General features: G+C 37.9%; 1 protein-coding gene across 3 annotated transcripts in view; it reads left to right on the top strand.

Annotated features, from left to right (window-relative positions):
• The window catches only part of ETV7 (ETS variant transcription factor 7), a 475,597-nt gene extending 451,593 nt beyond the window's left edge, over positions 1 to 24,004 (top strand). For all 3 annotated transcript variants that reach the window (XM_044076621.1, XM_044076620.1, XM_044076619.1), the window contains exon 9: positions 22,019 to 24,004. In XM_044076621.1, coding sequence (XP_043932556.1) covers positions 22,019 to 22,136 — 118 coding nt within the window. In that variant the 3' untranslated portion in view covers positions 22,137 to 24,004. The remainder of the gene's footprint in view (positions 1 to 22,018) is intronic.
• Positions 24,005 to 27,256: the final 3,252 nt, after the last annotated feature.

Below are 27,256 nucleotides of genomic sequence, written 5' to 3'. Positions count from 1 at the left end.
GTGTAAGGAGACAGTAATCTTATGTAGGCTGCCTTTTCCAGTACTTTGAGGAATTCCGTTGAGTGTATACTTCTTGTGTGCAGTGTATGATGCCATTACTTGTCTGTGTTGTGATGTTTGGTGGTAGCTTTTGTCCTCTTGTCTCTGTTTACCTTTTCGCTCAGTTGATTAGAACTCTTCCCTTCTGCAAACATCTGCATTCCCTCTTATTTATTTTTCATGACTCTCCTATAGACAGTGTACCCAGGAATCTGTATACTCCATTTATGGTTGTCTGTGTTGTCATGTTTCTGTGACTGCTAGGCTTAAAATGTTATTGTTCGATATCTTTCATTTTGTCAAGGCCTTATCCTTTTTTTATGAGTCCAGATTTATGTTATCACTTCCTTTTTCTGTATAACCATTGTTGTTCACACTGACTTTTTTTAAAGTTCCTGAAGTTAGAGCTCTGGCAGTACTCCTCTTCAGTACTGCAGACCATAGGTGCTGTACTTTCTCTTTCTATTACTTACCTTTTCATAAAATAAATCGTGGAAACATTTAGAAGTTTAGAATATACATGACATGGCAAAAATATGTGTGTGACATTTACCTCATGGGCAAGTGTAAGAACTGGGTATGAACAGAGCAGACCAGTATGACATAAACTTGAGAGTCACATGGACAGCACTCCATTCCAAAGTAGACATATAGAGTGCAGTGGGATTTAGTGGAGACTGCGTACACACATAGTTACGTTTACTCAAATGAATGTATAAATGATTTATCATGCTAAGGATTGGAGGCATCCTCTGGGGAGATAAAGTATGAGAAAATGGAAGCAACTCCAGGAAGCTTTTGTAGTAACATGCCATCCCCAAACTAGTGTACACATACCTTTTACCAGATTGATCCAGAAATGCTGTAACTTCTATATTATAACAAAGTTACAGATCTGATATTATCTTTTCTGTCTGTCCTCAATGAATGAGTATGTTGGATCCAACTTCAGCCACTCTCAGACTTTAGATCCAAGGGTTAGGTTCCTTCTCTTACCTCTAATCCTCTCCTAGTAATGTTACCTCAGATCCGGTTTTGTACTCAGTTGCTTCAGAAGCAGATGTCTAGGCTCAGTGCTTTGCATGTCAGGTAAGTGCATTTTTCTTTTACTTTTTCCCTCTTTGATACAGTCTTAATATTCACCTTTTACTCCTTTATATTTTTCCTAGCTTTCAACCTAACTCCGCTGTGTATTTCTATCACTTCTTGGTGCTTGGTGCTTTTATAGACATAATACTGAACAAGAAGAAAGAACTCTATCAATGCATTTTGATAATAAAGGCCAAAATACTAATTCTCTTGCTCTTCTCTTAGTGGATGATAAACCTGGGTGACTACAATGCAAAACATGAATATATTCTTGTTGTAAGGAAGCAGGAACAACAATTTTAGGACCTTTAAAAATAATGCCATCTTTCATCAACAATTCATCTCTGTAAGGAAAATACACTTGCACCTCAGGTGATATACTAGATTGCTTTAACGGGCATTCAGCATTAATGTAGTGATAGAGCTTTTGTGAAATTGGATCAGTCTGAGTGTGATCTCTTAACTCATCAAGTCTAGTGGTGGAAAAATTACACACTGACATCACATCAAAGTCAAAAGTCTCAGCATCCAGCTGTTCTGTTGTACTTCTAGGTGATCTGGATAAGGTATCAGCCAGATAGAGCAATTTACCTTTAGTGTAGACCATTTTGAAATTTTACTTTTGCAATTTGAGCATCATTCTTTGTAATCTTACTGGAGTGGAATGCATAGACTTCTTTAGAACAGTAACTAGAGGGTGATGATCAGTTTCAATCTGAATAGCTCGACCATAAATATAATTGTGAAACTTGGAACATGCAAATACTATAGCCAAAAGTTTTTTCTCAGTTTAAGCATAATGCATCTCAGTTTGAGTTAGTGTCCTAGATGCATAGGGTACTGGTCTGCCCTCTTGTAGTATAACTGCACCTATACCAAATTTTGAAGCATCACAGGAAAGAATAACTGGTTTGTTCGCATCATAGTATCTTAACATAGGGATGGTGCCAATTTTCTGCTTAAGGTCATCAAATACCTTCTGATGATGTTCCAGCCATGACCATGCAACATTTTTGTGTGTTAGTTTTCTTAAAGGTGCTGTCAACTCACTGAAATCTAGCATAAATTCGCCTAAATAGTTAACCATGCCCAGAAAATGCTGTAAACCTTGTAAATTGTCTGGTGCTGACATCTCTAGAATAGGTACTTATTTGGTCAGGTCAGGTCTCAAGCCTGTACTTGTAAACAAATGACCTACATACGTTACTTCTGGAAGTCTGAATTTGCACTTCAGAGGATTGAGCTTTAAGTTTACTTCACAAGGTCTGTTTAGAGCTTTCTTGAGGTTTCTGTCATGCTCTGCTTCACCATTGCCTCCAACTAATAGATCATCTACAATTATGGTATGGAACAAGGATAAACTGAAAAAAATTGCTCTATTGCATGCTGAAAGACTTCACTTGCAGATTTTTTTCTAAATGGCATCCTTAGGAATCTGTATCTGCCAAACAGAGTACCAAAAGTAGTTAGAAATGAGAATTTATGATCAAGTGACACTTGCTAAAATGAACTCTTTGCATCCAAAACAGAAAATACAGTGGTATTTGGTATTAGAGCTGCAACTTCTTCAGCTGTGTGCATTGGATGATATGGTCTCTTCAATGCTTTGTTCAAGTCTCTTGAGTCAGTGCATATTCTGATTTTGTCTGAACCTTTTTTTAAGATGCGGCTACCATGGATGGTACCCATTCAGTTGGTTTTGTGACTGGACAAATCACACCTTGCTGCACCATTTTATCCAGCTGAGCTTTAAATTTATCTTGCACATTCCAAAATGGTGGACAGTCTGTAAACACACAAGCTGTGCTGCTCCTGAATCCTTAACTTTTATCTGACCTTTTGCCACCACATCATACAAAGAAAACACCTAAAAAGAACAATGACTGAGAAAAAAACACAAATCTAAACTATCTCTCTTACTCTTTTTGGCAGAAAAGTCATTTCTATACATAAACTCTGCTAACTGGATATTGAAGCCTGAACCGCATGGTGTAGATACTGAGGCCTAAACAAAAAAGGAAACAACAGAGGAGAGGAACTGTGTAACTTTGAAATAGCAAACCCAGCTAAATCCTGTAATTTCAAGCAACTATTTTTTGCAACTGAAATGGCTAACCAATCAGACCGAATGGAAATACTAAGCACTAAAACCAAATTGTCTCATAACTACACCAGAAAAAGATACCTCATCTAAAAGGCAAAAAACTATTAAGCCACAGCAGGATAACATGAAATCAGCCATTAGGTCGAAACAAGACCAGGTTCTAACAATTGATGACCTTAAGATGGCATTGCAACCTTTGCAAACTGAAATCCAGGGATTCTCACATAAACTTGCCTCGTTCGGATTCAATCTGAATCAAATAATGCTCCAACTAGAACAGAATGAAGCAAAAACTATGGACAACGAAAATAAAATATAAGAATTAAAACAAAATTTGCAGTCTAACAATAATACTGTCAAATATTTACATAAAAAATTCTAGATCTTGAAGCTAGAAACCGACGTAACAATATTATAGTGAGAGGAATCCCTGAGTCCTTTGAAAATGCTCAACTCACTACAATAATTAAAGAGGTTTTAAACAAACTCCTTGACAACAAAGACCTCCTTAATGAAATAACCATAGAAAAAGAGCTCATAGATCTCTCAGACGTTCTCAAATAGCTGAAATTCCAAGACAAATTTACGTTAGACTTTTGAATTCAGCACATGTTCAAACCATACTTGCGGCCTTAAAGGCAAAAAAGGACCATAACCTGGAGAGGCCATTCTACAAGGCCTTCCATTAGAAATCAAGCAGAAACGTCAGAACCTCTCTAAATACTATGCTTACTTAGTGGAAAACAAAATTTGTTTTCAGATGAAATACCCTGCAACTTTAATCTTTCAGCACAAGGACACTAAATTTTCAATAGAAACCCCTGAGGAGGCAAAATCCATTTCCCTGCATATTTTCAGATACATTTTTGCATAACTCAACTCACCGTGTAAGTCGCTAAACAATTGAAGAGCACTTCTTGAGGTTTTCTTCATGTGAATACCTCAATCTCAATATTTTAATAGAGTAAGTTTATTGAATGTAAAATCCTGCAGGGATTAGCGTCTGTGCGTTCTATTTCCCAGGAGGCTTCCCGATGTATGAGGAAATGCTGAACTATAAAATCCTCTTCTCAGTGATGTTATTTCTGAATCACTTCCTACTCCAGTGCCTCACTGGGAATAGCCAGTTTATGAAAATATGTTGGAAACGCTAGCACTAGCGTTATGAAGTCCAAAACATTTTGTTTTTACTACATAGTGTGACTTCATGCTGACAGAGAAACAAAACAAATCAATCTTGGACTCACACACACAAACCAAACAGCAAAGGTTTCCTCACGATTGATTTCTGACTCAGCCTAATCACATCTAGTAAGAGCATTTCAGTTTAGAAATGCATAGGCAGATTAAATCATAATATTTTGCACCAAAATCCTTGGCTTGTTAGATAACTTTAAATGATTGGTTCTGCTTGTTCTGTACTTAATATACCATACCAGTCAATACCCCCTAACTTTTGGTATACTAAATGGTCTCACTGGACACTTCAAAAAGCCTATTGTAAGTTTTTTTTTGTTGCTGCATCATTACTTGCTAAAAAGATTTAGGGAAAGACATATATTGCTGTCTATAAAAAGATTACTTGGAGTTAGCACCCTTTCTGACTGCTATACATTTGCAGGGTTGGAGTAACCTTATGGACTTATGTTACACTGTAAATTAACTAGTCAGATTATTTTTGAGTAAATTTCTGGTACTGAATATCTCTAATTGGCTTAATGGCAAACTGTCTTTCATATGTTGGTATATAGCCAAAAGTTATAAATTTAAAGAAAAGGTTGCAGTGCTCTTTGTTAGAGGGTACTTGTTTTAGTTTTTTAATGTACAACCATACCTTCTTTAGCGGTACCTGGGTTTGTTATTGTTCTTAAGGAAAACAAATGCTTTTTATAGTAATGTCACAAGTAATCTGTCAATTTTATTCACAAGTTGTAAAAACTATTACAAATGTTGCTACTTTCTAAGGTATTATACAAATTGTTTCTTCATGATGCCACTCTGGTAAATGGTTAAGCTATATTCCTACGTGTTTGCAACCACAACCCTGCGTCAAAAAATTTGTCTTCATAGTTATCTAGATGTGGAAATGTTTTCTCTTTCGATTTCTCAGGAGGGTTTCTCTCTTTTATTTAGTTTTTAAAATTATAGTTTTTGCTACTTATATAAAAGAAACCTCCAAGTGCTGGAATTAACTTTTGATAACTTTACAGCTATATATATATATATATATATATATATATATATATATATATATATATATGGATATACAGATAGACATGGTATTTAGAGTTGATCTATAATACTTAGGTAGAAATGCCTTTTGTAATGTTCTGAGGTTGTTCTGTCATACCTCTTCTATTAAGAGTTTTTGGCTTAATTATGACATTTTTATTATTGTTATCAAGTTATGCCTGTCTTAACTGCTGGTATTACTAATAATCCTTTTGTTTGTCTTCCTTCAGCAAGATAGCCATGTTGTTATTGATAAGGTACGAGGTTAGATAGAACTTTTGTTTAACTATTAATAATTAAGAGGAGGAGCTAAGCACTGTGTATAGCTGATGTTTGTCCACATTTGGAACAAACTAGATAGTTTTATTATTCCTCTGCTTCGCTTCTTTCACGCCAGGCCTAAATTTAACAACTTCCTGTAATACAACAAACATATACATATTCTTTCAGAGGGATGGGTGGTTAGGCACCTACATAGGGTTCAAGGGTTTAGAAGTCACCTTACTAAAATTATCTCCAAATCTTACAGTTCTAAGTACACACATTCAGTCTTACATATCTCAGCTAACCAGCACTTTTAAAACAAATGTAGATTGTGATAATGATTACAGTTGATTCAAGGAATATAAAGGGGCTGTTAGATAAAAAAAAGAGAAACCTAATCATGCACCTCACATTCCAAAATAAATGTAATATAACATTTTTACAAGAGACCCATATGACTAACGAGCTTTAGAATAACGATAGAAATAGGAAATGGGTGAAGCAAATAATTGCTGCTGGTTATCACTCATCATCTAGGGGGTAGCAATTATAATTAATAAATCTTATCAAGGGGAAATCACCTCCGCCAAAAGTGATCCTAATGGAAGATGGTGTTTATTTACCAGTAACTACCATATGCTAAGTAAATCTTTACTTTTTATAAATGTGTACAGTCCCTGTTAAAACCAGCATCTTTTTATTTATGACATTTTTAATATCCGAGCAAATTACCAAAATCATTTATGCATCATAGGAGAGGATTGGAATGCTTTGCTCAGCCCAGACAAAGATAGGCCACATAAGGAAACTAGGCAATCTCAACATACTACATTAGCACTAGAAGAATTACAGAACACCTTTGATCTAATAGACCCTTATTTAAAATTTCAGCATGATAATTCAATACCTATTTTCACCTTCTTTTCAACCAGACATAAATCCTGGTCAAGAATCAATGCCTTTCTAATTTCCCAAACTTTCACCTGCTATAGACTAAACTATAAGGTCTCTCCAGGATCTATATCTGACCATTCCAAAATCAATATCTCTATTAACATCTCCACCTCTAACCTAAGATCTTCGTATTTCAACAATTGGACCTTAAATTCTAACATTATTCAAATAGAATTAGTAATACAGGAAATAAATGTTATCCTTGCCCAACTTGACGAGTTCATCTGTACTCAAATCCCCAATGATATGCAATGGGCTGCTGCTAAATCGGTCATAAGAAGTCTCATTATCCAAAAATCCTCTTGGTATAAGAAAAACATAATCTTAAATCCAAACTGGAGACTCAAATTAAGGATATTGAAATAGAGCTTCAGCATTACTACTCAAAAGCTTTGGAAGAAACAATGGCTGATTTACAAAAACAGCTGTACAACCTCTACCAAAAAAACTCATTTATATAAATGAGATTGCTTTACCAATACTCAGAATGGGCACAAACCCCTTTAAAATTCTTGCCAGGTTAATCAATATTAAAAATTGGCTTCCCAGGATTAAAGAAATCAAATATAAAGGATTACTAAAACATAAAGATCAAGACATTATAGACACTTTTGAGGATATCTACCCAAATCTATATAATCTACCAAATTCTCACTCTAGGGACAAATTTGATGATGTTATGCATATGCTAAAATTCCCACAGCTCAGTGACTGTCAGAAGAACTCCTTAAAATTGTCCCTCTGATTAGAAGAAGTAAAAATTACGATTAATAAATTCAGAGTATGTAAAGCTCCCGGCCCAGATGGATTAACTGCGGAATTTTACAAAACATTCTCTGAGCCCGTCTCAAAAATTTTATTAAAAATATTTAATTACATCATTCAATATGGCATAACTGATAGATAATTAAATAACTCAGAAAACATCCTAATTCTCAAACCAAACTCTGATTGGATCCAGCTAGCTATAGACGAATTGCCCTCATCAATACGGACTTTAAGATTCTAGCCCATGCAAACAGACTGAAAAGCATACTTCCCTCCATAATCTCACATGAACAAATGGGTTTTATGCAGAACAGACAAGTATGTGATAACACTCTTCTTTTAGGTACCATCATAAGACTTCTAGGTAACGATAAACATCCTAGATATTCCCTTTCTGCTGATGCAAGTAAAGCTTTTGACAGAGTAGACCTAAGCTTCTTATTCAATGTTTTACCTTCTTCTGGAGAATCCCTCAATAATTCATTAACATAATTAAAGTACTCTACCAAAAAGCATCCACTACCATACTCATAAATAAATTCAAATCCAACCATATTACCATATCTAATGGAACAAGACAAGGATGCCTCCTTTTTCCCTACCTTTTTAATCTCTATTTGGAACCGTTGCTTTTATTTATATCCCAAAAAAAACATTCTGTCATATACCTAAAATCTTAAATGTAAAACTTTTATACTCTGCCTTTGCTGATGATCTAAATTTATATTTTGAACTCCCCAATACTGATCTCCAAAAAGTACTTAACTCACTAGAGTCATATTCTAATATATCTAATTACAAATTAAATCCAAATAAATGATATATATTTCCTTTAAATCCTCTAGGCCATAAGGAATTCTACTTCCCTGATATTGAGATTAAACCCAAATACCAGCTAAAACACCTAGGCATAAACTATACTCCTAACTTTAATAAGGTCATTAAGATCAATGCACTACACACATGGTCAAATATTGAAAATGACATCAACAGATGGAGAAATATTAATCTGTCCTTATTGTCAAAAGCTAATGTGGTCAAAATGAACGTCCTGCCTAGAATCTCAAAAATTATTCACAAATGTAGAAAAAGCCTTATCTAAATTCTTGTGGCACCCTAAATCTGTTAGAATAAAATATGACAAATGTTCTCTATCGAAGGATAAAGGAGGGTTTGGGTTACCAGATCTTAAACTTTATTACAATGTAATCACTTTTAGCAGACTGAGCCAAATAATCAACTATGATCCTAAACTGAGTTGCTGGACACCTCAATGGATCACAATCTGGTACAATCAAGTTAAAACCCTTGACATAAATCCAAAATGTCTCCCCATTTCTAAATCTAAATAAAAAAATTGCTTCACAAAGAACCTACACCCTCTTATCAAACATATGATCCTAACTTTTCAGTCTGTTCAACTCAATACAGCTTTCCAATATTCTTGATCTCATTCAACCATTTCACATAAATCCAAACTTATTAATTAACAACCAACCAATAAACTTAAACTTCCCTCACATAAAAGACATCACAGTTTGGGAACTATACAAATGGCAAGACAATAATATAACAGAACTAAGACAAAAGCTTGAGCTTCCAAAGAAATATGATACTATTCTTGGACTGCTCATTTATTTATTAAAAACTAAATTATCTTCTATTAAAATTGATCACCAAGATATTAACTCTGCTACCTTAATTCTCAAAAAGCTAGCAACTAAGAATAAAATGATCTCCAAGACATACAAACTAGTCGCAAGCATAAAATCCCAGAATGCCCTCCTATTCTCAACCTATTGGCAAGAGAAAAGTCAAGTGATTTCATATGAAAATAAAAGATTGGCTATTGAAAATATGATCAAGCTAATTCCCTTCAAGCGTTTGATTTACACCCAAATCATGATTAACAATAACGCTTACTAACACGCTATCAATTCTAAATAAATTCAATCCCAAATATTCAGCATATTGCCCCTACTGCCCAAATAAAAAAACCTGACATGTTGCACGTTTTCTGGAGCTGTAAAAGAGTTTACAACCTATGGTGTTCCTTAAGAGTAAGATTAGAAAAGATAGGATATGAAAAATCCACATTTTCATGGGAAACAGCTATCTTACATATTACTACAATTAATCTTTCCAAATTTTTAAAACACATTCTCATCACTACGTCTGCCCTCATTAAATTCTACATCACTAAGAACTGGATTGATAAATCCATAATTTCATGGAAAGATTTTCAAAATCTTGCTATTAAATTCATATCCTCCCATAAACTGGCAAACACTTCTATAAAACAAAAGGAGTATTACCAAAAATACTGGGGATACTTGCTGGACTTAATTCTAAAGAATTAAAAGCCAACATCAGCCCAGCCTAATCTTATAGGCTCCTGTAGTAAATTATCACAACAACAATTCAGTCTAAACTTTTCAGCAATTTATCATGTACTCATTTACAATCTAGCTAGAATTAACAGGGAGTCTGCATACTTCACCTGCACATGTTAATATGATATGCTCCCACTTTCAGCTTCTTTTTCTTATAGGTTCATAGGTTCATAATAGGCTATGAAATTTTAACCTAATAGATGTGACTTCTACTATATATAGTATACATAGTTTTAACTTTTTTCTTTTTGTAGTAATTGTTAATTTTTTCAACTCCTTGTAATTATTGTTATATCCATTGGTGCTAATTGTATTTTTGTCTATCTTCTTGTTGATTGCATATCTAAAAACCCAATAAAAAGTTTTTTGGAAAAAAAAAACTATCTTGCATAGCTAACAGAATTTTTCTTGCTGGTCTGACTACTGGAGTGATCTCTGGGTCGAACTTCATGGATTACACAACTGGAAGTTTGCCCAATTTGTCATCGAAAACATCAACATACTCTGAGAAAATAGCTTCGGAAAAATTAGAAATTGGAAATGCTTTCACATGATGAACTTCTTTGGCAAAAGAAAGCAGATTCAATCAGAAACTATCTTTGAAACCCAATAAAGATTGCACTGGCCGTTGGACTACGTAGTATAACAAGTTGTAACAGTTCTTGGCCAAATAACATGAAAATATTACTAAAACTTCTGTTTGAATTTCTTCACCTCCATAAGCAACATGTCTCCCGCTAATGGTTACATTGAGTTGTTCATTAGTTCTCACTTTTGCAAATGTATCTGTTGATATAACATTACACTTTGACCAAGTGTCTACTTTGAGCTTTGTGGATTTTCCATTAATCCAGACTGTACAAAATACTTTTCTCCTTGTTAATAAGTTTACTGTATCAGCTCTTTCTCCAAACACTAATACACCATCTACATAGAAAGCTAACTGTTTCAGTTCTACTTGATCATCTTGCTTTTTTGTGTGGCCTTTCTTTACAATTGTATGAGGCTTACTTGATTTGCAAAAGTTTTGGAAATTATTCCATTTTTTACACTTGTGACATTGCTGACCAAATGCTAAGCACTTCTCTCTTTTAGACTCATGATTTGCACCACAATTGCAATAGTTAACAATAAAGCTAGATTTGGGTCTTGCTGATTCATGTTTGTGTTGTACTGAGTTGGCGGTGTGGCTTGCACTTTTTCTGGAACTTGCTAGAAAACCTTGTGGCTTCTTTGGAAATCCTGTGGTTGCCACATGCTTAGGCCTGTTCTTGTTTGTCACGTGTTGCATACTAACTATGTTTGCTCTGGAGCTCACTGAAACCATGCTGTTGTCACTGGCAAGCATACTCATATGTCTTTCTGTCACCTCATGGATCTGGCAAATCTCTATTGCTTTGCTCAATGTTAAATCACTGTCACGAAGCAAAATCTTTCTTACAGCAGCACTGTTAATACCACATACACGCCTGTCCTTTATGAGCTCATCTGTTAGATCACCAAACTGACACGTTTTAGTTTCTCAAGTCAGTTATATAAGCTGCAAACTTTTCCCCTGGTTTCTGATCTCTTGTGTAAAACAAATGCCTCTCAAATGTAATATTCATCTGGGAGTTGCACGTTTCTCTGAACTTGCGCTTCAAACACTCAAGGTCTTCCCTTGATTCATCTTGCACAACAATATGGTGGTCTGCACCTTCTCCTTCATACACTGCTGTGCATACACAAATGTACGCTCTCTTTCTATGGCGTCAGATCAAAATGAATGCCCTGCTACGTGCATCTCTATCTGCATAAGCTGCTTGTATGAAAATATCATACTCTTGCTCATATATTCTCCAGTTCTCTGCAATATTCTGATCAAACAAAAGTGGTTGTGGTTTTCAAAATCCATCTGCCATATTAACACATACCAGTGAAGGATCTTGCAAATAAGCCCGAATACACACACACACACACACACACACACACACAAGTTACTGGCATAAACAGTACTTGACCAATGCCTTTGTGCTCTAAACTTATACTTCTTTCTTTTATTGAGCTTATCGGAATTATGCAGATGAATGAACCCGTAGTACTCTTGAATATCTGACCTTGTGAAATAGCTTCTCGGGTGTTTCTATACTTTGCTGAACTTTGCAAAATAACTTCTCAGACTTCTCCATGCTTTGTTGTACTTTGCGAAATAACTTTCCGGATTTCTTGATGCTTTACGGAGCTTTGCGAAATAACTTTTCGGACTTTTCACTGCTTTACGGAATCTTTCATTGGCAAAGGCAGAAATGCTAATATAGTTTACCATCACTTGCTATACTTTTGGAATTTTATCAATAAAGGCAGAAATGCGAAGGTAATATGTTATCACTTGTTATGCTTTTAGAAATGTATCGATAAAGACAGAAATGCTACAGTCATGCACCATCACTTGCTAAAGTCATCACTTTAAGAAACATTAGAGAACTTTACAATGCAACTGAGTAATTCAAGAGCATTATAGTACTCTTGTAATGTCATTCTTTGCAAGAAAACACCTCTTATCAATGCAAGAAACATATCAAGCAACTGCACAATGCAAATAAATCAAATATCTGTTGCCCAAAACTCAATAGCTTTCAAAGTAATTGTACTTGCAAATAACTGCATACAGCACACTGAAATATCCCCAAAATGGCAATACCTTGTTAGGTAACTCTTTACAGTACAAGAAGCACTCTGTAGTGGTGGCACTTTGTGAATAGACACAGCCAGCACAATAACCTTCTTTTGAAATAACTATGCTTTGACTGGATAGCATGAAACAGTTGCAGTTTGCACACAATGAACTCTTTGAAATACACACACAGTAATAAGCACACACTGTAAGCACTTTTACACACTCTGAGATACTTCAAATAACTTTAATTATGCCCTTGATACAATACGAAGTTGTAGTAATGCCCAAATACAGCACTTTGCCCAAACACATAGTTGCTTTGCTTTATGCTTAATGTGCCCTTTTCTCTTCTTATTATATTTGTTTTGCTTGTTTAAGCCCTTTTCATGCCCAATGTACCTTTCTTGTACTCGTTTTACTCTAAACATGCCCAACTCTGCCTTAAACATACTCGTTTTTCTTTAAACATGCTTTTTTTTTTTTTTGCTTTAATGTTAATCATGTCATCAAATACTTTTATCTTAAACATTTTCTTTAGTTAACAAATGCTTTTGTACTTTCCACTTGCCTGATAGTGTGGTTTGTGCCCTTGTAATGCCCCTTTATGCCTTCTTTCACATAGAGTAAATAATTTGTATTATTTCTCATTACCTTTGATTCCTTCTGGTTATGTTTGTACTCTTTTCTCTTGGTTTTACCTTCACTGTCATCTTTACATCTCATGGCTCTGAATATTCTTCGATGTTCCATCCCACTTCTGACACCATGTCACTTTTGTGTTGGTACACGAATAAACAAGTCTTTGTGGGTTCTGTTCAAGCAGCTTTATTTTATGCAAACACATTGCTGTTGAGGCTTACTGACTATAACATAAATAACTTATATACAAACTAATAACTGCGATCATGTATGCTCACTCTCTGACTGCTTCTACAAATGGCACTAGGGATTGCACATGTCTGGAATTTATACGTACACGCACAGCCTCATGTGCTTCTTAAAGATATATGCCATACACTTTACACTCTAATCTACACAAATGAATCATGGTATTTGCCTACATTGGATGCAAATGTTTGGACTTCATCAGTGATGACTGTTTCTCTGATCTAGACAGCTCCGATTGCCTGAGACCTCAATGGATCTTGGAACCAAGGCTTCTGGGCTGGCATTGTGGGTCTGGATTGATGCTGAAACTATTGGAGACATCATTTTCCTTTGGGACTTTTGTCCTGGACAGCTAGGCACCAGCACTGGCATCACAGCTAAATAGGATAGATTCTTAGGGCTTGTCTTTTTCAAGATCCTTGGATCCTACAGAGGTGGCATCAGAACCCGTCTCAGCATCAGCTTCTGAAGCCTTTGACAAAGTGCTCTGTCAGGCTAGAGAACGGGCTTCCTTTCTCTACTTGGATCCTGTCTTGCCCTCAAAGAGCTTTTTGAGTCTTTGCTCTTCATGTTAGAACATCCAACTCCTTGGAGACTTAAGGGAGTTCATGTTGTGGACTGCCAGCTGACTCAAAGTCTTATCCAGAGCATCCGACTGGAGAGGATTACCTTCCAGTAACTTTCTCCAGTGGGATGCTCTGGGTAAGACTCATGCAAAAGGAGGTACATGGACTCTCCACAGGAGTTCCTTACAGAAGATACTGATTTTGATGAAAGGGAAGGGGTCACCCATGCCCCCCCCCCTGAAGATGCCTCCTTTAGTGAGATACTCAAACTACTCAGAGAGAATGAGGTGGTAGTCCACCAATGCTCCCTCCCAGGAGGAATCAGTATTCCTTGAGGCTTGCTCACAAAACTCTTAGTTGTCGCTCCTACTAATGAACTGGTTAATGTGGTGTCAAGTTGGGCATGGAAGGAACCAGACATGGTTGAACCCATTCCCCCAGAAGCCCAACACAATCTTAATTTACCCTAAAAACTGACCTTTTTGGATCAAGGATCCTGCAGGTGGAATTTGTAGTGAGGATGGTGGACAACACATTTGCATCCATTGTAGGCAAATACCATGATTCACAGCACTAACATAGATCCAGAGTCTACTCAAGTTTCTTTTTGGTGCCAAAGAAAAATGGGAACCTCAGACCTATTCCAGATCTCACTCACTTGAACCACGGTATAAAGCAGATGAAGTTCTAGATGGTCATGGTTCAGTCTATCCTGGAAGAAAGATCCGATGTTTCCAACAGACCTCCACGATGCATACTATTGTATAAAAATGGACAGACACTCCAGGAGGTTTCTGTGCTTTTGGGTGAGAACCAGTCACTTCCAGTTCAGAGTCCTGCACTTTGGCAGCAATTTTAGCTCATTTCAGACTTCAGGGGTTCCAAGTGTTGGCATATCCAGATGACTGGCTCATAACATCCTCCTGCAGAGATCTTCTTATTCAAGCCAAGGACTCCTTGCTCCACCTTTTCTCTCAATTAGGAGTAACAGTCAGTTTGGATAAGTCAAAGCTTCAACATTTTAAATTATAGAGTTCATTGGACCCCATCTGGATACCAAGTTACAGATAGCCAAATAACCGGAACTCAGGATTCTCATCCTTCAGCATCAGGAGATGGCTGTACTCTCACATCAAAAACCTCTGCTAAGACCTGTTCTGTGCCTTTTTGACTCAGTTATAGCCTCCATGGCCAGAATTTACATGAGAGTGTTACAGTGGAACCTTGTGCTGTGGTTCAGTAGTCAATGAGATACTAACCAGTGAACTTTCCAATATCCTTTACTCAGATTTGCAGGACCTATATCCAGTGGTGGCTAGACTCTCCAGTAGTGTCTGTGGTCAACCAATTGTCCTCCCATTCCCCAGGCAACAGGGACCACTAATGCTTCCCAATTGGGGTAAGGGGACATTTTGTGGGAAAGACGGTCCAGTGCATGTGGTCTCCCACAGAGGCCAGCCTTCACATCAGTGTCCTTGAGATGAGGTCAATCCTTTCAAGATTTCCTCCCCAGGGAATGATTGCCATCCAAATGGACAATATTTATGTGGTTTGGTATATCAACAGACAAGAGGAAACACTTTCTTACCCATTGTGTTGAGAGGCCATGAGGGTTTGACAGTGGGTGGTCATTCTACCACCTTCTGATAGCAACACACATACTGGGGAAGTCCAGTGAATTAGTGGACAAGTTGAGCAGCTCTATCCTTCTATCTCATGAGTGGTCCCTCAACCTGGTAGTCACAAAACAGATCTCCAGCCACTGTTCATGGCCTTGCTGTGATCTGTTTGCCTCCCCCTCTAACACCAAATGCAGTAAGTACTGTCCTCTGATCTCCTAAAAAGGGGAGCCAGAGAGGGATGCTGTAGTCTACACTTCTCTCTCTCCTGTCTTCTTTATGCTTATCCACCTACTCTTCTCAGATCAAAGTTTTTGCAGAAGGAGTTGGTGAGGAAGGCTATGGTGATCCTCACTACTTCTTTCTGGCCTCAACAGGTGTGGTTTCTCTTCCTTAGGTCTCATCTGATTCATTCTGCATGGGTACCAGACCCATTTCCAGATTTCTCTCGCACCTGTCTGGGATGTCTCTCCCAGACATTGAAGCACTCAAGTTAACCACATGTTTTCTCCAGTTCCTGTGATGTCAGACAGTCCAGGTTTTCATCTCAGGTAAAACAGATTTTGACTTCCTCCCAAAGTCCCTCTACTAGGAAAGTTTACAAGAGCAAATGGAAGAAACTTTTAATTAGGGCTTCCAGTAGCAATATGGATCCCTTTTCAGTTCCTGTTTTGGCTATTTTAAATTCTTGGCCAGCATTTGTCATGATGGAACTAGTTATTCTATTAAAGTGCAGTTGGCAGCTATCTTCAGGTTTCAAGGTTTCATGCTGGAGAAAATGAATGACCAATTGCTTCTTTGAAGTTGTCTTAGACCTTCTTAAGAGGCACCTTCCTTCTCTGCTCCCCTCTCAGGGACTCTGTTCCTCCTTGGGATATTACCCTTCTTCTTCAGACTTTGATGAGATCTCCTTTTGAACTTGCAGCCACGATTGGGGTGAAATATCTTGGCTGAAAATCTTTGTTTCTTGTGGCAGTTACTTGTGCACAGTTTCAGAACTTCGCACCTTGTCTTGTAAAGCTCTTATCTGGTTTTCCACAAGGATAGTGTGACATTGAGAAGAAATCCCTCCTTTCTCCCTAAGGTGGTGCCAAAATCATCTCTGAAACAGTCTATCAATCTTCCTGTTTTTTTTCCCATTTTGAAAATAGAGGAGAACACATGCTACATCTTTTGAATGTGTATCGACAATTCAGATTCTATCTACATTGCACTAAGTGTATCAGAAAGAATGACAAATTGTATTCTTCTCCCCACCAAAACTGAGTAAATGAGTGTTCAAAATAACTCTTTCAGGTTAGCTATCTGAGTTTATTTCATACGTTTATAAAGAGAAGAGACTGTCTTTGCCTAGCACTCCTAAGGGTCATTCTACTAGATTGGTTGTTACCTCAACTGCCTTTTTCTCCAGAGTGCCAATTGTTGACATTTGTGCAGCAGCTAATTTGTCTAATGTCCATACTTGCATGTCTCATTAAAAACTGGACCTACCACCTAGGTCCAGGGCATCTGTTGGTTCAGCCATCCTCCAGACTATCCTTCCATGAGTCCTTGTGGCAGCAGGGGACTATGTCCCATTCATTGGAATGGATGAGACAATACTGGGTATGAAAGTTATACAGTTGCCATAATGATATACTGTGCCTCTGTCGTATTCATCTTCATTTCCTCCATCACCATTGCAGTTGTCATATTCACATTTTCTGGAGTGACTGCACAAACCTGTTAATGGCTTGGTCATGTCCTTATCATATACTGTATTTCAGCAGTTGTTTGGTTTTCGTTAAAATGTGTATTTCCTCTTGGAGGGGGGTCTAATGCTTCTTCTTATATGAAATCGGCAAACTTGATCTGATGTAACTTAGTACAAGTATGGGATTATGGTTAAGGGGAGGAGCCTGAGCCTTGGATCCAAAGTCTGACAGTGGCTGAAGTCAGATCTAATCAGATCCAAAGTACCCATTCATTGAAGAGGACAGAGTCACAAAAAGCTTTGTGTTTAAGGAGGATACCTCCATCCCTCTTCAACCAATCACTGTATAATTCCACTCTTTTTGCATTGTGGGAGCCCTTCTTCCACTTGCCCATTCTGTGTATAGTTCCCTTAGTCTTGCACAACTTTTTTTTGTCCTGGTCATCAAGTGATAGCTTGATGATGCTTTCATAATGAATAGAGTCCTCCATGTTTGACAGCACCTGCCACATGCTGACAATCCACAAAATGTTCTTTTATTCAATTTATGATATATTAACATGGGTTCCATTCAAGTGGTCTAACTTTCACTTTATATAATCACAAGTAGTCTAGAAAAAGTTATCCAGTACATTTTACCAGGTGTAACTCCGGTAATAAGGAAAGTATATGACTTTTTTAATGACTGCTATTAGTTTTTTTTTTTTACAAATTTATAAGTAATATTGCAGTTTGCCTTATCACAGAGTGTTGGATTGTGTGAGTTGGTGGTGCACTTCCAAGATTTTCTCTTTCTTCCACTGCAGTGCAACCATGGAGTTGTAATGTTTAATTGGGGGGGGGGGGGTGCTATGGTTTTTGTGTTATACTTAATTAGATTAAGTGCGTTTAGATAATTTGTGTTAGGTCATTTGTGGACAGGTATTTTCATTGTAGATCAAATGACATCCGCTCCTCTACACATACCCATAAACTGCAACACATCTCTCAGTACAGCTTCCTTCCTCCTCTTTTGACAAGATACCATCACTTACACAGTAGTTACGAGCCCTACATTTACAGCCATCTATATTTTGTAAGTGATTTTTAAAGAGAAGTCCTATCAGACTTGACTTCTGGTAGCCAGCTACATGCACCTGTCCCCTTGTGTTTCACAATGAATATTATCTGTTTCATTGTGCGATACTGAATACAGTAGAGGCCATGCAGGTGTACACAGTACTTAGCCATACTCCCTATTGCAGTACTTGAGCAAATTACATGGAGTACCTGCTATTGCTCAAGTGTTCAGCTTCTGCAAAATAATTAAATAATGTTCTTTAGATAAATTAGTTTCATTGTGGTGAGGATTGCTGAGTGCATTTAGAACTGGACTGCTGGAAAGCTGTAGTATTACTCTTTATGTGTCTGGGGGAGAGTTTGGAGGTCCTTAGCAAATGGTGGATATTGTTTATGGATAAGTGTTAAGGGATATTTGTCCTGAAAGAGAGAGAGACAGAAAGAGATAGAGAGATCTGCAGGGAAAGGAGCAACTCAACATATATTGTAGATATTTTGGTGTTTATTAATATATCCATTTCCTCCAAGAAGTTTAAGCAAAACTAATTTAATAAGGTTTCATGTAAGAATGTGGAAGAATATGAAGAACTCAAATGCACTGCAGTAAGTAAATAATGTCATTGGTAGAAATGTTGAGTAATAAGTCAGATGTGCACAATGTAAATCGAAATTCTCCTGAGATAAAAGTTCAAAACTTACATGTAAAACCTAAATAGAGAGATGGGAAGGGGGTAACAGCTGGTTGCAAAGGTTATAGGCAGGGATTCTCATGGGATCCAGGAAAAGTCTGGAGAAAGATGAGGAAGAAGAAGGTAGGATCTACTTTATTTATCCTTTGTTGAGCGGGTTAGCCCCGCTAGGCTAGTGGACTCTTTTCAAGGGAGATCCAAGATGGTATTTATACTACTATGAGAAATTTGACCAGGGCATTGGGGAACTTTCCTTACTCTTTTTGATAGGTGACATGGAAGCTTTTAAATCTAAGTGAGCTACTACCAGTTCAAACAGATGGAGCCTAGGTTTAATGTCTCATCTGAAAAAGAATGCACTCAGGAGTGCAGCATGCACACTTTATGCTGCACTGAAGTGTCAGGTATCAATATACCTGGTGTGGGAATAGAACTCACAGCCTTCTGCAGCAAAGGTGAGTGTGCTACCTTTTGCACAACTGGCACTGCAATTCATATTGGTAGCATTCTTTTATTGTTACCCTGCATCATTGTTACACAGGCAGATGCCCCTTATTATTGGTCTGCGCACAGTTCCTTCTGTGTTGCACATTGAGATTAAGAAGGGTCAGCAGTGCCCTGAAAGCTTGCTTGGCTTGTGAGTACTACATTCAGGGCACTGGGCACATCTGGCCTTTGTCCTGCTAGCGTAGGTCTAATAGTCTGCTTTGGTCACTTAGTATACACTTTTTGATTGAAAGTAGCTTGGCACTGACTGAATCTAGCTTTTGTACACTGGGTACTGCACAGCACTGTTAGACTGCTCTAACAATGGCAGCCTAGGTGTTTAATACCAGGAAATGTGAATGTCAGAATGCTACTTGAATTGCACTGTAGTGTACATTGTATCTATGATTCTTTTAATCACTGCAGCATTTGTTGGGTCAAAGTATCATATTTGGTTATCCTACCTGTAACTAGTTGATCTTTGTCTCTCTGATCCTTCTTCCCCAAAGTTGTCTTTCACAGACAAAGTTTTCAATTGCATGACCTGACTTCAAAATTGCACTTTATGCAGCTAATGTAGTCACCCCTGCAAGTTGGTCCTTTTTTTTCTTAACTGTGCATCTTTACGTGTATGAAAGTAAGGAGGTTGAAGAACTTAAGGGGTGCTAACCCCTGTAAAAAAATGGTGTTATTTGTTCTTTGTAGATTTGGCAAAGTTAAACACAGTTATTTTACATCAATTAATTTGCATCTGATGGACCCATACACTGTAATTAGGCTGATTCACGAGATGTTAGACAGTTAGTTGCTTTCTACAGCTCAGAATGAGAGAGAGGATGATATTAGGTCCAGCTACTACTTCTACATGCATAAGCATTATAGAGTAACTCCCCCTCCCCAACATTTGTAGGGAGGAAACAGCATGCACTGCTATTAACTATATCAGGTCAGATGTGAGTGCACTAGAAAAAACTTCCAGCCCATATCCCCATATATGGTGTATATATATATATATATGTGTATATAGTTTCAGTCAAAATATTCAATGTGTGGCTGTTTTTTCAGTGGTGTGAGGTTCACCATATTGAATTACTGATGTAGAACATATTGATATTTCAATACAGATCCATATTTTATATATATATATATATATATATATATATATATATATATATGTGTGTGTGTGTGTGTGTGTGTATATATATATATATATATATATATATATATATATATATGTGTGTGTGTGTGTGTATGTATGTATATGGTTTCATGCATTATGTCAACATTTCACAATGTCAGTGGCAGATCGGTAGACAAATGTATGGTCAACTGGTGTGATAGATCATTAGTCTCCAGGTGGGGGAATATTCCCTTTAGCAAGGGATTGTACAGTCTCAGGGCTAGTATATATAATTAGCAAGGGATGGGGGGGGGGGGTGCAGGGGGGGGGGGCTTGCCCCCTGCAAAAAAACATGTCGTTCTTTTTTTTTTGGTTGCATACAGTGAGGGTTTTGCTGTCAGCATTTCTGTTGTCGACCTTTTGTGCTCGATGTCCTTGCCATCGACATTGTGGTGTGCTGATGTAATGCAGTGATTCCATATATGTGTGTGTGTGAGTGTGAATATATTTAAGACTACAGGCATAAGTAAATACTAACAATCACAATATCAAAACCTAAACCAATAACACTCCACAATACCACAATGTTAGAATCCTGACCTGATAGTACTAACAGTAACCACTGACATCCCACATTAAACTAATCACAAAAATGATAACCCTAAGAATCCTATCAGACATCACGTCAGAACAGGGGTAGTGTTAAGGGAAGGGTTTTTCCTAAGGTAATGTATAGAGTTGGAGTTGGGGCAGAGTTAGGATTAGAGTAGTAAGGTGGGCAGGAGGGATTCACCATTGCTTCATTTTTTTTCTTATATTCCTGTCCTGATTTGCTGCTTTAACATTGTTACACACATTTCATTTAAGAGAAGTGAATAATGAACATGGTGCTGGTTGCAAATCATTTGAATTAATGGACATAAGTGGCATTTGCATTATTTTTGCATTGCTGTACATGTGGCTTGACTTAGGGAAGAACTTTCATTCTGCATAAATGGTATTATGTATGGTACTGTTTAGAACTGATACACACCTCAGGAACTGTAATATCTTAAGTGAGTTCAGAAATAATCATTTTTTCATTCATTTTGCAATACCCCATTTCAAGCAATTTAGGGCTAAGGGTTTGAACCACAGCATATCTTCACACAGTGTATATATGTAAGTATGCACTGGAATGAGGTTTGTATTAACACTCAGAGAAAAGAAGCGACAGGTAAGGATATTAAATTATAATGGGAGAGACAGTGTGTCTTCAAACTCAGTGGAGGCAATACTAGAGCTGGGGTGGTAAGGCAGAAGCATGTAACTACCATCAAAGACCAATAAACAGAAGTGATGGTTTTAGATAATGAGAGTATTGATGGGATTTACCTCTTTCTTCTTAACTCCAATCCAGATTTCTGAAAACACCAGAAGAAATAATCCACAGCAGGACAGACAGACTGGAGCAGCTTGAAGCTCAAGAACAGGATGCTTCTGAGTTCAAGGATGATGTGGTAGACGTATCTCCATGACAAGCAGGAAACACTGAAGTACCGTTACCTTCTGCAATGGACTGACTACACAAAGTAAAAGACGTCTGCTGTGAAAGCAAGCAAGGCATAAACGTGTTCCAAACTTGACTGTTCTGTGAACAATCAGCTTGAGCTTCCAGTTTTCAGCCTTGACTGGGACCATCAGATTCTCTACTTAAGAGATATTCCAAGTATTTCTGCAAAGGTGGAGCTACATTTTAAGGAAATTCCCATTCCCATGTTTGAATGGGCCAGAGTAATGTGAACATGTACTTGGATTTAAATGTACTGATCATATAGCCTGTCAATAACAAAGGTGTCATAAAGGCATCTGGACATGTACAAGATTTGTATATAAGCGTACTTTCCATTAGAACAGTGACAACAAACATACATGCAGTCTGTTTCATGTAAGGAAGTAACAGTAATCAACAGCTCTTCACAAAAATGATACATTTCCTGGAAAAAAACAATCACATTCAGCAATCTGTTTATGATTTAATTATTGAACTGATAGCCTTATTTATTTAAAAATGGACATTATTTGATATTGGTCACTTAAGGTCAGACATCGTCATGAAAGTCATCAGTGTCACCGTGGATGCACCCATTTGCCAAAGAATGTATAAAATGGACATCACTCTGTAGTTATCACCATCAACATACTCATTAAAGAATGGTGTGTGTGTGTGGGGTGTTGGAGGTATTTATTCTCAGCAGTCTCAGTCCTCCCTTCTTGACTGCTGACATGTTCCTCATCAAATGACTAGCACCATGGTTGAATCACTTTTTCCACTATTACAAGATCAGAAGATTCAGTCAGAGGTTGTCTGTGACCAGGAAGCACTGCAGTTTCATTTGTTGAGAAGAGCTGGTTTCCTTAACCACCTTTCTCCTTGATTGCATTATCTCTGCAGGAAACATGAACATGTCTCATTGTTATTAATTTCATGTATGATATCTGACAGATTGCTCACACTTTCTGTCTTCTTTGTCTTAAGTATATTGCTTACTTTCCAAAGCATGTGTGCCTTACAATTAATTTCCTTTCCAGTTAATAGTCCTCATGCTAAATTGCAAGTGATTATGAAAAACATGAAGATTGTAGTATGCTTGATTTTTTTTTTCCTCATCCACAAAACTATGTTATGGTAGGTTTTGAACAGTCATTTGCACATACATGCAAAGCATTCTGAGCAAGCAAACAAAGACTGCTTATTTAAAAGAGCAGCTTTTTCTTACATTGTGGCTTCATTACTGCATCATCACATAGTGATTTTCAAGGTAAGGTATTACACCTATTTGACAACTTGTCTTTCTGGGAAGCAAGAAATTCTCTCTCTCTCTCTCTCTCTATATATATATATATATATATCAGTCTGTGCATTAATTTAGGTAGTAAGGAACTGTGGAATTAATGTTTTCTGATGTCATGGCTGGAGTATTCATTCAGCTCCAGAAATATTTTAGGGAGCCTACCTTATCAACTAAGTAAAATGCTGAAACCAGCACATTTTTTTTTTCAAAAAATGTATAATATGGCAGTGTCTCTAAGAAAAGAGTAAAATAAACAAAATAAATGCATGCGTACATCGATAATATTTAGACAAGGGGCCAGATTCCAAAAAACCTGCTGTTGGTATAAGTGAGTTACTATGGTGTAAGACGTATCAATAAAGCAGACTTATACCAGAGTAAATCACTTACACTGAGAGATCCAAGGTTTCTCTCATTCTGTGTCATTAAGAAAAACGTGGTAGACATGATACATGGAATCTTGCCAGACTGCTTTATGATTTTGGCAAAATTTATTTTTTATGACCCTGCTACATTTTATATTCTTATAATACAGATGACCGCATTATGTAGTAGCACATAAACCTGCAATTTCAGAGTTGTCACTAGATGCAGTATATTTATTTATTTATTTATTATTTATTTTATTTTTGTTTTTTTTTTTTTTTGCAGAGAAACATTGGGCAAGGTTTACATGGGCCAGCTACATGCTTCAAAAATTAGAGATATTTCCTAATTTTGAGCAATATCCCAGCTTTTTGGATTCATTTATCTGGCAGTTGGTGCAGAGGATTAAGGAGTTGTTAACAAGCTGATTCCTGTGCTCCAGGGTTTGATTCCCTCTGCCTTCATTGCCTAAATGTGTGACTCTGAGAAAATCACTTAACCAGACAGTGCTCTCGGGCTGAGCCTGAAAAGGGTCCTTGGAGATCAGTGCTGTAACCTGGTAAACAAATGCAGATAAATAAATAAATAAATAATTTTACACAGACATGTTCATACTTGACAGCAACTGTTCAAAGATTAGTAGTAAACCACAGTAAAAAACTTTTGTAAAGCAAATTTCACCTTACTTAAGACAGAGGTGGTAAGTTTCACAGCCCCCATGCTAAAGGATAACGCTGCCCAAGATGCAGAGACCTTTACAAATGCACTCTATGAGCACCTACAAGGATGCATGGATCGTGCCATCCCTATCAAAACCAAGACTCACTCTCCTAAAAGAAGGAAACAAGTCTGGTGGACCCCTGCCACAAACAGGCTATACAACAGAAGGAGGAGACTAGTTCAGAAAAAAGCAAATCCCAAGAAGGAAAGACATCCCTGATCAGTATCAGTAAGAAACTAAGGTCCCTCATAAAATCCTCCAAGGCTAACTTCAAAAGAAAAATAGCCAAGGATTCGAAAGATAACCACAAAGCCTTCTTTAGCTATGTCAAGAATCTAAGTGGCAACTCGCAGATATGCTCTGAGCTAGTGCACAATAGCACAAAATATACTGAACCCACTGATATTGCCAACATCCTGGCAGATAGATTCAGTGCAAACTTCACCCCCCTCACCCCAAAAAGGGCCCACAACAATACTGGAAAAGTGTAGTGTCCCGGAAATCACAGACGCACAGGTGAAAACAGCCCTTTTAAAAACCAAAAACACAGTGTCAATGGGGCCAGATGATGTCCCAGGCTGTGTCTTGCATGAACTACAGAACGAACTAACCCCCCACCTAAACACACTGTTCAACCTCAGCCTCTCCACAGGCTACGTGCCCATAGAATGGCACACAGCAATGGTTATTCCACTCCACAAAGGAGGGACCACAACTGACCCTGGTAACTATCACCCGCTAAGCCTGACTAGCCTGGTCTGCAAGGCTGTGGAGCACATCATCATGGAACTCATTAACAAAGACATTGGGAATCTCCAAACGTTTGACCCGACCCAGTTTGGCTTTGTTAAGGGCAGATCATGCCTAATTAACCTGGTTGACTTCTTCAAGACAGTCTCCAAGGCCGTAGATGAGGGGAAGGTAGTTCACACAGCCTACCTTGACCTTGACAAGGCTTTTGACACCATTCCCCACATGGGAATTATAGAAAAACTCACCAGCCTGAACATAAACCCCTACGTCACGAGATGGGTTGCCAACTGGCTTACAGACAGAAATCACACAGTAAGAATAGTGGGCTCCAGGTCCAACTCTAAACCAGTCACAAGTGGTGTCCCACAAGGCTCGGTCCTGGGACCCCTACTGTTCAGCATATACTTCTCAGAAGTACAGGGAAACACAGGAGGACTATGGCTAACCAAGTTCGCTAATGACTGCAAACTGGGAGCCATAATTGACTCTCCGGCTGACACGGACATTCTCCAAAAGGGCCTCACTGAGACGGACACCTGGTGTCAAAGTCATGGTCTCAAGCTAAATGCCAAAAAATGTATAGTCATCCCGTTTGGGAAAAACAAAACACCCATGAATTACCACATAGGTGGCAGCCCCCTTAATACAGAAGCAGTAATAAGAGATCTGGGGACCGAGGTAGATAGTAATCTCACCTTTGACAATCATATTGCCAAAGTAGTTAGGAAATCCTTCTATGTAGCCCATCTAATTATTAAAGGGTTCGCATCTAGAAATAAAGAGGTTATAGTGCCCCTCTACTCGTCACTCATCAGACCCATCATAGAATACAATGCCCCATTTGGGATGTACCTCACAAGACACTTCCAACAGCTGGAAAGACCACAAAAGTACCTCACAAAGAGGATTACTGGTCTCAAACATATGTCCTATGCAGCCCAACTGGAAAAACTCCAGCTGTACTCAGTGGCATATTGCTTACTCAGAGGTGATCTCGGCCTGACTTAGAGCCAACTCAGAATTGATGGACATGCTCCACCTAAAGAAATCCAAGTCACTGTGAGCCACTCACTCTAGTGAGCTAAACCTCATCACAACAATAAATAGAACATGCTGGAGGGATAGATTCCTGTCACAGAGACTCCCCATGCTTTGGAACAAAATTCCTAACTACATTGGGCAGAGCCCCTCACTAACACTCTTCATGAGAAACCTTGACGAGTGGATGGGTAACAGAAAATACACCCCTGGGATCACTTCATTGGCTCTTCATGACAGAGGCTCAGTTAATTAATCAATGAGACGGCGAAAGCTGACACTCTGGCTAGGCTTATAAATGCCCTCGGGCAGATAGCCTAGTACCTACCTATGAACCTAGGTAGTAGGCTAACTGCTCCTGTGGGCCATTTTAAGCCTAGCCAATTACCACATGTGAGAATCAAACGCGGCACGTTGTGTATGTAGTCTGACAACCCATGCATGTGGCAGTTTACCATACCTGTAACAGGATACAGTGTCTTTAATGATGTTTGTATTATAATACTAGGAGATGGTAAAACTGTTTTGCCTTCTTCCATTTGTTATCCTATTGACCATCATACTGGAGGACTTCATGGTGAACTGGTAGACAATTGCAAGGCATGTAGCCAGTTTACCATTTCTTGATCCTATGAAGAGCTTGAATCTGTAAAAACTGGTACTGCTGCACAGATGGGTATGTATGTGCTCTTCAGCCTTGTCATGATGATGCATGTAACCCTGCCCCTTAGGAATATGTCTTTCATTCTTAAAGGGTCATCATCACTTACTCATTCACTTACCTTTTTGTCTCTAATGCACACTCACAGACACACCCACACACTCACATAGATATACACTGCTCTCTCTCTTTCTCACACACACACACACACACACACACACTGCACAAACCCATACATACACACATATGCAGCACTGCTGTGCA

The sequence above is a fragment of the Protopterus annectens genome, chromosome 7.part0 (assembly GCF_019279795.1).
Source record: "Protopterus annectens isolate FY-2018-M chromosome 7.part0, PAN1.0, whole genome shotgun sequence".
In the NCBI taxonomy this organism is placed as follows: Eukaryota; Metazoa; Chordata; order Ceratodontiformes; family Protopteridae; genus Protopterus; species Protopterus annectens.
Note: the sequence above shows the minus strand (reverse complement) of the source record. Positions and strands in the feature narration are given on the sequence as shown.